The 16,966-nt window shown below is 43.1% G+C and overlaps 1 protein-coding gene and 1 long non-coding RNA gene across 4 annotated transcripts in view; one reads left to right on the top strand and one right to left on the bottom strand.

The window, feature by feature from the left end:
• Positions 1 to 2,706, bottom strand: part of RBL1 (RB transcriptional corepressor like 1) — a 61,945-nt gene extending 59,239 nt beyond the window's left edge. For 2 of the 3 annotated variants that reach the window (XR_005984399.1, XM_041732645.1), the window contains exon 1: positions 2,367 to 2,706. Coding sequence is in view for 1 of the 3 variants with exons in the window: in XM_041732645.1 (XP_041588579.1) it covers positions 2,367 to 2,522 (156 nt within the window). In the remaining 2 variants the exon portion in view is untranslated. The remainder of the gene's footprint in view (positions 1 to 2,366) is intronic. The other variant, XM_041732646.1, reaches the window with a different exon arrangement.
• LOC121477995 lies at positions 1,678 to 8,187 on the top strand. The gene is made up of 3 exons (XR_005984400.1): positions 1,678 to 2,268; positions 2,698 to 3,096; positions 5,723 to 8,187. It is a non-coding gene; the product is annotated as an uncharacterized LOC121477995 (long non-coding RNA).
• Positions 8,188 to 16,966: the final 8,779 nt, after the last annotated feature.

The following is a 16,966-nucleotide window of genomic DNA, read 5'->3' as shown; positions in this document are numbered from 1 at the left end:
ATAGAAAAAAAATTAATATTGATATTTTTGCTTTTTGTCCTAGAAAAAAACTATATTAATTATCTTAATTCTTTGATACTACACCTTAGAATACAAAAATGGTTTCTGACCTCTGTAATTCCAAATCTAGAGTGAAGAAAAGGAATAGATAACGGTTATCTATAATTGGTGAGATATATGTTGTAAGAATTGAAGATAAAGTATGAGAATATAGTAACTGATTTTGAGTAGAGGTCAGAGAAGGATTCAGAGGGAGACTTAAAATGGTTGAGTGGAGAACCACCAAAATCTAAGAGGGGGAGAGGGATAAACAAGGGGGTAAGTGGGATATACTGATATACTGAAAGGGGTAGGAGCTGGGGAGAGGGCTTAAGAAACAGTAGATACATGAAAATACCTACTTCAAGAGCATTTCACCAAAAACAATCAAAAGGAAAAAAAAAAAAAAAAGAGGAGGAGGAGAACAAAAGACATAGGATAGAATAAATGGTCACCAAATCTTAATTCACACATCTGTGTTTTATTTATTATATTTATTTATTTATTCATTCATTCATGAGAGACACAGAGGCAGAGACACAGGCAAAGGGAGAAGCAGGCTCCCTGCAGGAAGCCTGATGTGGGACTTGATCCCAGGACTCTGGGATTACCGCCTGAGCCAAAGGCAGATGCTCAACCACTGAGCTACCCAGGCGTCCCTCACATGTCTGTTTTCTAAATCAAACATTTAAGATGTCCTGATCAACTCCACCTAGCTGACTTATTTCTTGAGACTTAGTTCTTCAAACAGTCTGTTGTAGGGGATGAGGGAAGTTTCCAGGCAGAGCGAAAAGCATGGAGAAAACACACAGGTGGGAAGAAACTTGGTATATTCAAGAATTTGAGGGGCACCCGGGTGGCCTCGATTCGGTTGAGCCTCCGACTCTTGGTTTCTGCTGATGTCACGATCTCAGAGTCCTAGAATCAAGTCCTGTATTGGGCTCCCGCTCAGCACGGAGTCGGCTGCCCCCCTCCCTCTATCCCTCCCCACTGCGTGCTAAAATAAATATTAAAAAAAAAAAAAAAATTTGAAAGAGTGCCTAGTTTAATGCCTGGACTACAGTTTGCACTCAGTAAATGTTTATTCAATGACAGAAAGAGGACTTGGGAAGTCAGAAACACCTTCTCAGGCATTTAAAAATTAGTTTGTTTTCATTGAGTAGACATAATCCATAATCCCCCCTTACTTTCTTATTCTTTCTTGAGCCGTGCCACCCATGGATGGTCGCTGTCCTGTATCCAGTTTACCCGGTCCTATCCCAGAGACAAGTAAGAGTGTCGCTCTTAGGTATTTTCCCGCCTCGTGTAACAGACACACGTACACGCTCAACTCCACATACCCACCTACATGCCTCTGAACCCAGGAATTACTTATTTTACCCGGTGAGTCAGATTGTGCGGGAAAGCCTCTGAATTTTAGAGTGAAGTGCTGAAATACATCCCATTCCTACCTCTACACTGGCTTCCTATAACCAACAGCAGAATGGCCCTGGACAGGCAGGCCAGTCCTCTACCCGGAGAGCAGGTACAATACTGCGCTACCACGTTCACAGGGCGGCTGCGAGGACTCCCGCGAGGACAGGGCTGGGGCTGGGGAATCCGGTAATGACCGGCCACACTAACCTTATTCAGAGCCTGGCGCTGCGCTAAGCCTCAGGGCCCTGAGGCGGGACCAGGCGCGGGCTGAGGGCTGGGCCCACCTGCTGAACGCCCTCGGGCAGGCCAGCACCCCACACCTCCGCCCCCCCGGGCGAGGGAGCGGTCCGAAGGCTCCGACTCCCCCGCGCGGCTCCACCAGCACCGCGCGCCCCTGGCCACGTAGCTTAGGCGCTCCCATGGGATGGGGGTCACGGGTCGGGCTCTCCGGGTTGTGGCGAGAACCGAGATGACGTGTTTAAAGGGCTTGGGCGGTGATGTCAGCACTATAGCTCACTTCAGCTCTTAGCATTCCCGCACTTGGTTCTTTGTTTTTGTTTGTTTGTTCTTTTTTTTTAATAGATTTACAGGCGCTATCGTGATGCCCGCGGCGCTCGGCTGGGCGAAGCGAAGCTGGTCGGAGTCTAGGGAACCCCCACCCCTCCCCCGCCGAGGGGGCGTGCGACCTCGGACTAGCCGCTCCTCTTCCGGACTTCGGTTTCCCGCCTCAGAAAGAAAATGGATAGTCGGTGTCTACGCGCGCCCGTCCCCCTCCGCACTCTGCGGCGCCCGGCGGGGCAGCGACCCTTCCCGGTGGGTAAACTCCCACCGCCCCACAGGGTGGGGCAGGGGCGGGGCGGGGGTGGGGCCTGGCGGGGGTCGGGTCCGGCCGCCCACCTGCCGCCGCTCACCTCTAGACTGTAGTTGCCCCGGATGGCGGTGAAGTCGTCCAGGGCTTCGGCCGCGCTCCCCTCGTCCAGGTTCAGCTCCTGGCACAGGGCCTGCAGCGCCTCCCCGGCCGCGGCGACTACCGCCGCCCCCTCGGCGTGGGGGTCGTCTTCGAACATCCCCTCCGGCCCCGCGGGCGGCGCGGTCACAGCCCCCCGGCTCCTTTCTCCCTCCTGGGCGCGCTACCCACAACCCCCCGCGCCAAAGCGCGCGAAACTCGGCGGCTTCAGAGCGACGTCTCTCCGGTGGTCTGCATCCGCATTTCTCCTCAAAAAAGTCCGTTTCTCCTTCAAGGCACTCGGTGGTCTCGCTCTGGAACTGTGATAAGAAGATGGACCTCAGTTCCAGAAAAAAAGCCCTGAGTTTGGTCCTTGGCGGGCAGCGGTGAGCCCAGCCGGCGGAGTAAGTTGGTGCGGAGGGATCGGCCGGCGCGCGCAGTCTGCTGGGAATTGTAGTCCGTATCCTGTCCTGACGCCCGCCGCGCCGCCCTGGTCTAACCGGCTCTTTGGTTTGGGCCTCCATCGTCTTACCGAGAAGCCGCCTCTGTACCACTAACCCTCGGGCCTGGGTTTGTCACCGTCCCGCCAAACATAGTCTGACTGAGCCTTGCCCCTTGAGTTAGGAGACGGAGGCAGGAACCAAAAAAAGTGGTTCTGTGACGGCGGGAGGCTTCGGGACGCTTCCCTGTGCTCCGTGAGTGATCTGTTGAATGGTTGAAGGGCTGGCGAGGCAAACTGGGCTTGACCTGGGCTGAGAGACTTGCAGTTATCAGCTCCCCGAAGGGCCGTCATTCCAGGCTTGGGAATAGCCTGAGCGCATGCCTGAAGGCATGCAGCTGGTCTCCCAAGCTTATACTTCTGCTCCACTGAAACCCTTTATCTAGGAAGAGCCCAGACCATGTCACTCCTTAGCTCAGAATCTTCCAGTAGATTCCTCTTGCCCTTAAAATCGTATCCAAACTCAGTGGCCCACAGGGCGCCTGTGATCTGGCATCATCTCATTGCCCCCACCCAAGTATATAACAAGGTGTAGCCTCACTGCTTAGTTTTGGAACCTTGAAAATGCCAAGCAGCCAAGCTAGTTCTTGCCTCAAGGCCTTTCTCACATGCTGATCAGTCGGTCCCCAAATACTCTATAGCAGGTCTTTGCTTGTCTGGCTCCTCCTTGTCATCAAGTTCAACTAAGTATTACCTTCTCAGGCCCTTCCAGAGCACTATCTAAAAGTAGCTGACCCACCCCCCCTAACACCCCATTTCATGGTTTTCATAGCACCATTATAACTATCTGAAATTATCTTGTTTATTCACTGGCTCTTCCTACTAAAATGTGAATCACATGAGAGCAGGGACCTATTTTTCATGTTCACTGTATTACGAAGTTTAGATTAGCGCCTGGCTCATAGTTGGCACTCAGTACTTCACAAAGTGTGTTTGAAAAATTACAAAGAGTCCATTGATGCCCGGATGAGGGAAGGAGTCACCAGAAATGAAAATGGAGGATAGGTCAAGGTAGGTTACAAAGGACCTCATATACCCTACTAAAAGCCTAGATGTTATCAGTGGAGGTTTTAATGAAAAGAGGTGATAAATGACCCATAGCATTCTGGGAATGTCTCTCTGGCTACAGTGGGACACATAGATCAGATGGAGTAGAGACTAGAGGTGTGGAGATGGTGGGGGCTTGTCCAGCATTGAAAGGAGCCAGTCTGGAGAGAGGTCTCTTAGAACTGAATGGGGCACTGCGAAACAGGGAAGAGTCCCCATTAACAGAAGTTTCCATCTAGATCAAGAGGGTGAAAGGTGATGCTGCTGTCAACTAGAATGGGAGTACAAGCAGAGGGATGAGATCAGTTATGGAGCCGCTGTGTTTGGGATGCCTGCAGGAAGTTTAAGAGGAGGCTGATGGATCCTGCAAGGTAGTCCCTCTCACCTCTCTCCTAGCAATTTCCCAGTCTATTCTAGATTGTCTACGCTTCCAGAGGGTTGGAATTGGGAACCAGCTGCAAGCTGGATCTCAAATGAGTAAAGACTCGATCTCCTCTCAGCCTCCAAACTCAAAATCAAACTGAAACACCCATGTGGCACTTCCAACTCTTCTTCCTTCTAGAAGCTACTACTGCAGCTGACTTTAGGACCATCTCATTATTGTCTAGAAATAGTATCTGCACAGAGACTTTCCTCCCAATAGTTTTTATTTACTTAGAGGATGGGTATGGATAATTGAGGGGAGGTCTATATTCAGTTCCAAGAGGTCTATATCAAGGTTTAACATCCTTCTAACTTTTTTCCTCTTACCAAAGGTCAGGATTAGTGGAGGTAAACCATGGGTGAAGTCCCTCTTGTAGTGGCTCATTTGTTTTCTAATTAACCTGAGCTTATTTGAGAGAGAGCTTCAGGAGTAGGGGCAGTCTGGACACCAGGATTTGGGAATATTCAGCAATACCTGAGGCTAAGGGTAAGGAGTGTGTTAGCATAAGAAGAGACTCAAGGATAGAACCTTTAGGAACACCTACATTTCAGAGATGGGCACAATTTGAGGAATGAATGAATTAATCTGTCCACACAGGTATAAAAATAGAGGAGTAGTATCTCGAAGGCTAGGAAAGAAGTACTCCATAGAGCCCAACATTGCAGAGAATCCAAATAGAGTTCAAAGGAAGACCTTGTATATTATCGTTCATATGTTTTTTTCTTCGTTCATATGTTTTTAATGACATTTGCCAGAGCAGTTTTCTTTAGCATGGTGGGAATGAGAGCCAGATTACTGTAGCTGAGGGGCTAATGGGAGGGAGTAAAGTCAGAAAGTTGGAAGTAGGAAGTTAAAGCTTCTAAGAAGTTTGGTGGTGGAGAGGCAGAAGGAAGGGAATTGTCTAGCATAGAAGAAAACGTATGTGAATAATTAGGACCAGGAGCAGACAGAGAGAGACTAAAAATAAAGAGATGACTGATTTACCTAGGCCCTGGAAAAGGTAGCTAAGCTAGGAATCCAGAGTCTGGCCTTCCTCTTGGTAGCTCCTGTCTGGAATATCATCTTACATCTAGATTAAACAGAACTGCTAGGTGCTCTGCTGAGTGCAAAATAGAGCAACATGTAGTAGGGGGTTGAGAGTGGTAAAGGTTTGGAACAACTGTTGAGAAATACCTTTGGTCTGTCAAATGCAAACATTATGGTCAGAATTTTTTGAGGAGAAATGGAGTAAAACTAAGTTGGCCCCATGGGATCCTGGCTCTCATAGCTGGTCCTGGACAAGATCACAAGAGATAAGAATCCTCAAGTCTTCTGCCTTTGCCATAACTAATTGATTTCTTTTTTTATTCAGATCTGAACTGCAGAGAGGGTGATTCTGACCTTGAAAAGAAACCAAGATAAAAGGAAAGAGGTCTCAGGAATTATGAACCAACCCAAACCAGAGACTCAATGCCCCATTTTTCATTTCTATAGTAGTTTGGCTTTCAGTGAGTTGCAGTATATGGACTCAAGCCCACTTCTTCTTTGCTACTGTATTTGATTCTCCTCTTTTCACACTGCATGCATACTATGAAAATTCTTCATTTCTTCATTCCACAAATGTTTAATGAATGCCTGCTATGTGCAAGATACGGATTCTTCCTTTGCTGTGATTTTCAGATCATCTAGACTTGAACTAATAAGGAGGATGGCTGGCTTAAAAATGATCCAAGAACAAAAGAAGCCCCTCTCAAATGCCATCAAGCAAACAAAAACTGAGAAACATTATACATTTTTCTTTTTCTTAAGGACTGGATTCAGGCCCTAACTTTGGATTTTCAGTTAGTCATATCTGGTCTGTGTAAGGCCTTCCACTCTCCTCTCCTAATATTTTGATTCACCTGATCTGTAACCTTTTACATCAAATTAGTGACTTTTTTTAATTTTTTCTTTTGCCATGTTGTAATTCTCAGATTCTCCTGAGTTGAATTATTAGGAAGTACAGGCCTTGGTATTGAGTCCAAGATAAAAGGAAAATGCTCTTATGTTCCCTTATTTCTCTTATGAAATAAAGCATTATTTAAACAGTACTCCCCCCACCCTTTGGACTGTAACTAAACTATGTCCTTGTTTTACAGTAAATACTGCCATAGTCATCAACCTCCCCTCCAAAAAACCAGCCGATGCTTTCCTCTTAATCATTAACTCCTCAACTCCTTTATCCCCTACACCTAGTCACTATATCTTGTGGATTCCTCTCTCTACCAGGTTTCTAGTTATCTCTCAACATTTTATGTTTTGTTTTCCAAACCATCTTACATTTAGTTACTAATTTTTCTCAAGCAACATATACATCATGTCACTCTCTTAAAACTTTTCAGGGGTTCACAGTATTACAGTTGAATCAGATTTAGGCAGTTCACCATCAAAGACACATCTGTCAAATCCAGCCTCACCTGCATGCTTTATCTTTGTCTTTCATTGGTATGCTTTCCCTACTTTTCATCAGGGTTCATGCTGTTGTTTTTTTTCCCTACTACCTAGTAGTATGCTCATTTAATACTAAACTGAATTCTGAGTACAAAATGAACTATGGGTAGCGAAGCATTTACTCTGCCTTTCATTTCTGATCCAGCTACATCATGAAGGTTGTTTCTATTTTGATTCCATTGTGTAATAGGCCCTATGATTAGCCTCCCTATTGTGGTTTAATATTTCAGAGTTCCCCAGAGCATAAGTTCAGAGCCTGATTAGGGTCTTTAGAGGCGCCAAAACTAAAATGATTATAGTACATACCCTCCCAAATGTAATTGAAAATATAAGCAATTCTAAAACACAGATTACATGTAAGAAAGTGAAACAAAGTTCTGATTGTTTTTCCTAGCTATTTCATTTTGAAATTATTTCAAAAAAATTTTTTTTATCCCTCAGCTTTACTATGCCTAAGCAGGTACTTGGCATGCACATGTTCCTATAATGAAAGACTAACTACTCACCTAACCTTCTGTCAAAAAAAACAGTTGATAGTGGTGGGGGAGGGGCTAGACCTGACCTCACCATTCTTACTGCTCTTGGTCCTCCAAGAAAAACTAAAGTGGTGATCCTTGAACTCGGTGCCTACCAGGAAAATAGTGCCAGTCCACCACAAGGACAATTAAGTGATTTTTGTTCCTCTTCCTTTATACATTGGGGAAATCAGAAACTGAAGAGCCCAATTTAACTTAAAAATGTAATTTTAAGGACTTTATCAAATCTATGCCTACTGCACTCAATTTAGTCAAAGGAAGATATTTCAGGAATGCATTTTTTAAGATTTTATTTATTTATTCATGAGAGTACAGAGAGTCGAGATACAGACACAGGGAGAAGCAGTCTCCTCGCAGGGAGCCTGATGCGGGACTTAATCCTTGTACCCAGGATCACTCCCTGAGCCGAAGGCAGATGCTCACCATTGTGCCACCCAGGCGTCCCAAGGATAGCATTTTCTTTTAAGTTTTCCTTTAAGAGATTGTACTGACACAGACGTAATTCTACCTAGGACCAAAAATTATGATTTTTGTTTCCTGAATCCATACATACCTGGATTAATCCTGCTCCCCCTTAAAAAAACGAGAGAGGGAAACAAGCCCTAAGTGACTCTTAATGTTAGAGAACAACCTGAGGGTTAATGGAGGGAGGTGGACAGGACAAGGGCTAGATGGATGATGGGTATTCAAGAGGACACTTGTGATGAGCACTGGGCATTTCATGTAAGTGATGAATCATTAAATTTTACTCCAGAGACCAATATTGCACTATGTGTTAACTATATGAAACCAATATTGCATTGTATGTTAAATAAAAAAGGAAAAAATTAAAATGGTCTACAAATGACATTCCTTTTTTTTTAAAGATTTTTTTATTTTATTTATTCATGAGCAAGCAAGAGAGAGGCAGAGACATAGGCAGAGGGAGAAGCAGGCTCCATGCACGGAGCCCGACGTGGACTCAGTCCCGGGATTCCAGGATCAGGCCCTGGGCTGAAGGTGGCGCTAAACCACTGAGCCACTCAGGCTACCCTACAAAACGTTTCTAAATAAAGTTGTCATCCACCTCTTGAAAAAAACTCCTGCTCCCCCTTAATCCCAGGAGAGCTGGAAACCTGAACTTTGTTAGCTAAAAACCACCCCAGATATCCCTAAACAGAAGATCCTGGTTGAAAAGTCAAATCATATAAGAAGTATGCATGTAATACTCAAAGATGGCAGTAGCAGTCTTAGTGAGATTATTCCTGATTATTCCTCATTTCAATTTCCACATTCAGTATAGAGAGATGGATATTTTCCTCCTTTGAAATAGCTAAGATTTTTCTCCATGGCTGTACCCTCTAAAGAAAGTAGAGAATTAGAATCAAGACATATGAGTTTAAGTCCTGATTTTGTGTTCTTTAGCACATTTTTAAACCTCTCTGAGCCTATTTCCTCATCTGTAAAATGGCAGTAACAATGTCTAAATTATACAACTAATACAAAGGAAAAAATTATGTGACACTTCCATACAAATGACAATCATAACTATTTTCTTTCCAGTTTTCTTACTGCACCAGAAACAACTGAAGCTAATCTTTATTTCTACACCTTAAAACATGTTATCCCTGTCAGTATGGCTGATTTTTTTTTTTTTTAAGATTTTATTTATTTGAGAGAGAAAGAGCATGAGAGGGGGTAGGGTCAGAATGAGAAGCAGACTCCTTACTGAGTGGGGAGACTGATGTGGGGCTTGATCCCAGGACCTGAGCCAAAGGCAGACACTTAACCTACTGAGCCACCCATACATCCCAGTATAGCTGATTTTTAATGCATGAATTTACATTGAATAATTGAGATTAGGAATGGGTCCACTTAGAGCAAACATATTGAAGGTTATACATACACATGCACCCATATAAGGTGTCTCTGGAAGGATAAATAAACTGGAACCATAGTTGCTTGAGGGAAAAGGAATGCAATAGTAGTGAGATAGGAACAAGGAAATTTACTTTTTACTCTGTGTCTTTGGGATCTTTTGAACTTTATACTTACTCCAAAAATTAACCTATTAAATATGTATGCCATAAAATAAAGGAAAAAGGCTGTCATGTATGTATGCTATGATACTTGATATTTATTACCTGTTTTTATTGATTAGCTGTTAATTTAAAAAATGCGCCTAAGAACTTCTAGGCATTTTGTCATTTCAGAAATGATTTTTTTTCTCTATATTTGATTTCAAAAAATAAAACATATAAATAAGATGCAGGAATAGAGAATCATGAATTAATTTCCATATACAAGCACACTTATTACTATGGCCCTGAAGTTTGAAATGCAACAGCCAAAAGCAAAAATCCATGTAGCTAGACCATTTCAGATGTTAACTAACTTTGTAACTAAAGTAACAAACCAAAGGCTATTCCTCAATATACAAAAATTCCTGTGGATCAACATGAAAAGACTAACAAACATCCTTAAAATGAGGAAAGGATTTGAATACTTAAAAAAGGAAATAATTTAGCACTTAAGACATGAAAAGGTGCTCAAACCTTTTTTTTAAAGATTTTATTTATTCACGAGAGACACATAGAGGCAGAGACATAGGCAGAGGGAGAAGCAGACACCCTGTGGGGAGCCCAATGTGGGACTCAATCCCAGGAACCTGGGAATATGACCTGAGCCAAAGGCGCTCAACCCACTGAGCCACCCAGGTACCCCTCAACCCTTCTAATAAGAAGAATATGCAAACTTAAACCACTGAAAACATTTTTTAAACCTATTGTCAAAAATCCAAAAGTTTGAAAATGCTTCAGTGACTATCCATTTCAGAATTAAGCCAAACTTTTTGTCATGGCCTACTGGGAATTTGGATCTGGTCCCTTATATAACTTCATTTGCCTCTTCCTTCATTTGTGACTCTCTCCTTTCTCACCACCCCCACCCCCCCAGTCATCCTGGCCTTAGAATATAAACCCCACTAGGGCAGGGATTTTGGTCTATTTTATTCATTGATGTGTTCTGATCACCTAGAACAGTGTCTGAACCCATACCAAGAATTTTTTTTTAATTTTATTTATTCACAAAAGACAGAGAGAGAGGCAGAGACACAGGCAGAGGGAGAAGCAGACTTCATGCAGGAAGTCTGATGTGGGACTCGATTCCAGAGTCCTGGGATTATGCCCTGAGCCAAAGGCAGACACTCAACCACTGAGCCACCCAAATGTTCCTTTTTTTTTTTTTTTAAAGATTTTATTTATACACAAGAGACGTACAGAGAGAGAGGCAGAGACACAGGCAGAGGGAGAATTCTGAAGGCTCCATGCAAGGAGCCCGATGTGGGACTCGATCCCCGGTCTCTGGAATCCGGCCCTGGGCTGAAGACGGCGCTAAACCGCTGAGCCACCGGGGCTGTCCCCATACCAATAATTAAATAAAAGTTTGTAGAGTAAATAGAATATTGTGCTGGCAAGGATGTGGGGAGAAAAGCATGCTCTTATATCATTGGAGGGTAACTGTTCCCAGTATTTTAATTTGAATTGACAAAGGACATATCCTTCAACCTGACAATTCCACTTTTAGGATTTTCTTCTAAGAACACATTTGACTCTGTGTGAAATACATAGGTCTATAATTACTGTAGTATTGTTTGTGCCAAAGATTGGAAATTACCTAAGTGTCCATTATTATAATAAGTACAATGAAATACTGGGCAGGAATAAAGAATGAGGAAACTTTTTGGAGTAATATAGAAAAATCTTAAATAATTATTAATGAGAGAAAGTGCTAGGTACAGAAAAGTGTGTATAGGATACTATAATTTGGGAAAAAAGTGGAGAAGAGAATACACATATTTACTGAAATGCATAATTGTATCTTGGAGATATAAGAAACTTATAGCATGGTACTTTCAGGTAGCATGGTACCTTCAGGTACCTCAGGGAGGTGAAGTAGATAGGTGGCCAGGAATATTTTATAACTTGAATTTTGAACACATATCCATTACCACTTTAATCTATAATAGGGATGTCTGGGTGGCTCAGTGGTTGAGCATCTGCCTTTGGCCCAGGCCATGATCCTGGAGTCCTAGGATCAAGTCAAACATCAGGCTCCTGCATGGAACCTGCTTCTCTCTCTGCCTATGTCTCTGTCTCTCTGATGAATAAATAAATAAAATCTTTTTTTTTTCAAGATTTTGTTTTTTTCATGAGAGACACACACACACACACACAGAGAGAGAGAGAGAGAGAGAGAGAGGCAGAGACACAACAGGCAGGCTCCACGCAGGGAGCCCGACACAGGACTTGATCCCGGGTCTCCCGGATCAGGCCCTGGGCCGAAGGCAGCGCTAAACCGCTGAGCCACCCGGGCTGCCCAATAAATAAAATCTTTAAAAAATAGTAATAATAAATCTATAATGAATCAAGAAAAAATTGTTTTCTGATCTCCTCTCTTTGTACATACTGTATTTTAAGTTCAAATAAATTCTGATTAAATATTCTGATTAAAGTGTTGATGTACAGGGTCTTCACATAAGGAATCCGATGCAGAAATGAGTCTCTTGAGATTATTTTCAAATTATACTTACTGATTTTGTTTCAAGGCAAAACTACTTAACTAATTTCTATTTCATGTGGGGGTGGGGAGGCAGGGGATGTAGGCTCCAAGCCCAACATGGGGCTTGAACTCATGACCCTCAGATCAAGAGTCAGATACTCTACAGACTGAACCAGCCAGGGACCCCAATCTATTTCATATTTTTATTTCATATTTTCATATTTTTATTTCACCTCGTGGTGACGAGGCCTGGGTTGTGTTATGATATTAATATTTCAAACATTTTAAAAGGTTCTTTCAAAAACCAGAATGCCATAACAATTTCCTTAATTAACAGAAAAGCCCCAAATCCCAAGTTAACAGCAAAAAGTTCTGAAGGTCTGAATTAGAAGACACTTTTTTAAAATGCCATTTTCAATTCCTTTAATAATTCAGTTGATGAAAATAGTTTCTTTTTTTGCAAAGGACTTTTGACTTAGAAATCTGAAAAAAGAGGGGATCCCTGGGTGGCTCAGTGGTTTAGCACCTGCCTTTGGCCCAGGGCGCGATCCTGGAGTCCTGGGATTGAGTCCCACATCGGGCTCCCGGCATGGAGCCTGCTTCTCCCTCCTCCTGTGTCTCTGCCTCTCTCTATGTCTTTCTCTCTCTATCATAAATAAATAAATAAATCTTTAAAAAAAAAAAAGCTGAAAATGAAAGATACTCTGACAAGATTATTTAAAGCTCTAAAGCAGGATACCACAAAGGAAGTTGTAGAAATGTGTTTGGCTTAAAGCCTATTTGAAAACAAAAATTATTTCATATGAAACTACCAGATTTTATAATTCTTTGGGGGTCTCTCTCTTTTTTTTAATTCTTTGGGCTCTTTTTTTTTTTTTAATTTTTTTTTTTTAATTTATTTATGATAGTCACAGAGAGATAGAGAGAGAGGCAGAGACACAGGCAGAGGGAGAAGCAGGCTCCATGCACCGGGAGCCCGACGTGGGATTCGATCCCGGGTCTCCAGGATCGCGCCCTGGGCCAAAGGCAGGCGCCAAACCGCTGCGCCACCCAGGGATCCCCAATTCTTTGGGCTCTTAAATAGAAAAGATAAACTAGGCAGTAATAGAACACAAAAACTCTTTAGAAATCACTGAGGCTCTTATAGGGGAAAAGTTTGTGTTTCCTAGAAAAATCAATTTTCTTTAATTTTAAGGTCAGAATACTCGAACTGCCTACAAATTCTTTTCCTTTTTTAGTGTCCTGCTCCCTCCTCCCCCCCCCCTTTTTTTTTGTCGCAAAAGTGATTTCCTAAGATCATCTGTTGTATAACCAAGAGTTTAAGTCAGCAGAATTTAGTAGGTTTGATTTGGTTGGTGGGTAGTTGAAAGACAAATGTTTGGGAGGTACACCCTTGTATGGAGTAAGTAGCACTGTGACCTCTTGTAAATACTTTTTTTTTTTAAGATTTTATTTATTCATGAGAGGCAGACAGAGAGAGAGAGAGAGAGGCAGAGGGAGAAGCAGGCTCCATGCAGGGAGCCTGATGTGGGACTTGATCCCAGGACTCCAGAATCACGTCCTAGGCCAGAGGCCTACCACTGAGCCACCCAGGTGTCCCAATCTTTTGTAAATATTTGAGTGACTAGAGAGGCAGATTCTTTGTGGTTTTCTGAAGTAGTCTGGGGGTAAGATTTCACTGAAAACTAGTGTCCAAGGGGCCAATAAGGCTGGACTCCATGTTTGATGTTTGATATATCTTCTATACTGTCTCAACTTTCTACCTTTTATCTCATTCACAGGTGAGCATCCTTTTTAGATTCTCAGCTCCATCTCCTTTGTAACCTCTCCCCATATCTCTACTCCCTTGAAAAATGTCCTTTGCTATATTCACACTGCCATTTATATTAAGACAAAAGGGGAGAGGAAGTGACGGCTCCCTCATAAAGATTCTCTGATATCTATAGGAACCATTTTATTTATTTATTTATTTTATTTATTTATTTATTTTTTCATTTTATTTATTTTTTTAAAGATTTTATTTATTTATTCATGAGAGACACCGAGAGAGGCACAGAGACACAGGCAGAGGGAGAAGCAGGCTCCATGCAGGGAGCCCGATGTGGGACTGGATCCCAGGACTCCAGGATCACGTCCTGAGCCGAAGGCAGATGATGCTCAACCACTGAGCCACCCAGGTGTCCCCGTAGGAACCATTTTAAACCAATGCCATCTCCCTTGGACATGAGACTATAAACTCTACAGAGAGAGAGAAAGTAGAGAAGACATCACTAAATCATTCAGTTACTGGCAGTCAGTCATCCTCTATCTTGGGAAGTCATCACCATTGTTCAGGAAGAACAGAATCCATTACTTTCTCTGTGTGTGTTTTGCATAACAAAAGGCAGTTGTTAATTACCCTTTCTAATCCTTTGCTTCTGGTGTGTTCTGACAAGGGTTTGGGAAGAGGTAGGGAAAGCGACTGATAGGATATAGTTCTGGGATGATAGGAAAATCTCTGTTCCCTATCATCACCTCTGGCCTCATTTCCAAATACCTCCTCTCTCCATCTTGCTCAGTAGTGCTTACGTGCTTACCCTTTCTCAATTAGAGATCCATGCCTTTGGCTTAAGAGGCTCTACCTTGTTAAAAGCAAACATCCCTAGAAGACTTAAGCTCATTAAAACTTGCATTATTTTTTTTAAAGATTTTATTTTATTTTTATTTTTTTTTAAATTTTTATTTATTTATGATAGTCACAGAGAGAGAGAGAGGGGCAGAGACACAGGCAGAGGAAGAAGCAGGCTCCATGCACCGGGAGCCCGATGTGGGATTCGATCCCGGGTCTCCAGGATCGCGCCCTGGGCCAAAGGCAAGCGCCAAACCGCTGCGCCACCCAGGGATCCCTAAAGATTTTATTTATTTATTCATAGAGACACAGGCAGAGGGAGAAGCAGGCATCATACAGAGAGCCTGAGTGGGACTCTATCCAGGGTCTCCAGGATCACGCCCTGGGCTGCAGGCGGCGCTAAACCGCTGCGCCACAGGAGCTGCCCAAAACTTGCATTATTAAGCATAATAAGAGGCAGTTCATTAGATGATCTTTCATTATTAGATCTTTCTTGAGAGGCAGAGATAGAAAAAGGAGCTTGGAGCCAGGAAGGAAGGGGAAGCTGTAGGGGAGAGAGATTTTACAGTTTTACCTCGTGCAAGTTTACTTGTCAGGGTTGATGTTTAGGAGATTCTGCGCTTCCTCCAATCCCATCTTTTACTTACATGATAGTTTAATTTAAAAATATATTTTATTTATTCATGAGAGATACACAGAGAGAGGCAGAGACACAGGCAGAGGGAGAAGCAGGCTCCATGCACCGGGAGCCCGATGTGGGATTTGATCCCAGGTCTCCAGTATCATGCCCTGGGCCAAAGGCAGGCGCCAAACCACTGCGCCACCCAGGGATCCCTGAACAATACCTTTTAATAGTATACGATGAAAGTAAAATAAATCATATTCAATTATACTGAACTTTTAACGCATTATAACAAAATTAAATGTCCAGAAAATTTTTTTTGTATATTTAAAAAGGTCGGAATCCCTGGGTGGCGCAGCGGTTTGGCGCCTGCCTTTGGCCCAGGGCGCGATCCTGGAGACCTGGGATCGAATCCCACGTCAGGCTCCCAGTGCATGGAGCCTGCTTCTCCCTCTGCCTGTGTCTCTGCCTCTCTCTCTCTCTCTCTCTCTGTGTGACTATCATAAATAAAAATAAAAAAAAATTAAAAAGGTCTATAAAAACACAAACCTGTATCTGAGGAGAGCCTTGTTAAAAAATAATGGAGATATTTGGAATAAAAGGACTTGTTAATGTAATCACTATTTAGTACTTCTTCAGTTTTTCCCAAACTGCTGATGTGGTAAAAAGCAGACCTCTGCTGCTGCTGCTGCTGCTGCTTCTGCTTTTTTTTTTTTTTTTTTTAAGATTTTATTTATTTGAGAGAGCAAGCGAGCAGGCGAGCATGATCAGGGTGGGGTGCAGGGCATTGAGAGAAGCAGACTCCCCACTGAGCTGGGAGCCTGATGCCAGGACTCTGGGATTATGACCTGAGCCAAAGGCAGATGCTAAGCCAACTAAGCCACCCAGGTGCTCCCTGCTACTTCTTTTTTTAAAAGTAATCTTTAGGGACGTCTGGGTGGCTCAGTGGTTAAGCATCTGCCTTTGGCTCAGGGTGTGATCCTGGAGTCCTGGGATCGAGTCCCACGTCCGGCTCCCCGCATGGAGCCTGTTTTTCCCTCTGCCTGTATCTCTGCCTCTCTCTCTCTCATGAATAAATAAATAATATCTTTAAAAAAATAAATCTTTATTTCCAACACTGGGTTCGAACTCATGACTTGTGTGTTCCACCAAGTGTTCCAGTTAGGTGTCCCAGACTTCTTATTAATAGATGCTTCCTTCTGTGAATTTTAACACAATGAAACATAAATAAGATAATGGTATTTGCCCCTCCCTGTTGGTGGTATTAGTTAGAAAATACAAATCTGCAGATCCCTGGGTGGCTCAGTGGTTTAGCGTCTGCCTTTGGCCTGGGGCGCGATCCTGGAGTCCCGGGATCGAGTCCCACATCAGGCTCCCGGCATGGGCCTGCTTCTCCCTCCTGTGTCTCTGCCTCTCTCTCTCTCTATGTCTATCATAAATAAATAAATCTTAAAAAAAAAAAACGAAAATAAAAATCTGCCTGGAGGGAAAGGGACTCTGGCATGAATATGAGTGAAGAGAAAGGATTCTTTCCAACTCTTACATGTCTGTGGGGATCAAAACCACATTCCAAACTCTGTTCATGGTTGTGAGACAAGCTAGTACATGAGATCAATCCCAGGATTCAAACAATATTCCTCAAGCACAATCACCACCTTTTGTTCTAAGTCCACTACTCTACAGTGTTTGGTGCACATTCTATCCTATTAAATAAATTAGGTATGCTAACTTTGTTTTTATTATTTGAGGTTGAATATCACTTTATAACATCTTTTTGGTTACATGAATTTGGGGTATGAGTTCAGCAACTGAGATTAATGG

The sequence above is a fragment of the Vulpes lagopus genome, chromosome 18 (genome assembly GCF_018345385.1).
Source record: "Vulpes lagopus strain Blue_001 chromosome 18, ASM1834538v1, whole genome shotgun sequence".
Lineage (NCBI taxonomy): Eukaryota > Metazoa > Chordata > Mammalia > Carnivora > Canidae > Vulpes > Vulpes lagopus.
This window is presented reverse-complemented; position numbering and strand designations above follow the sequence as displayed.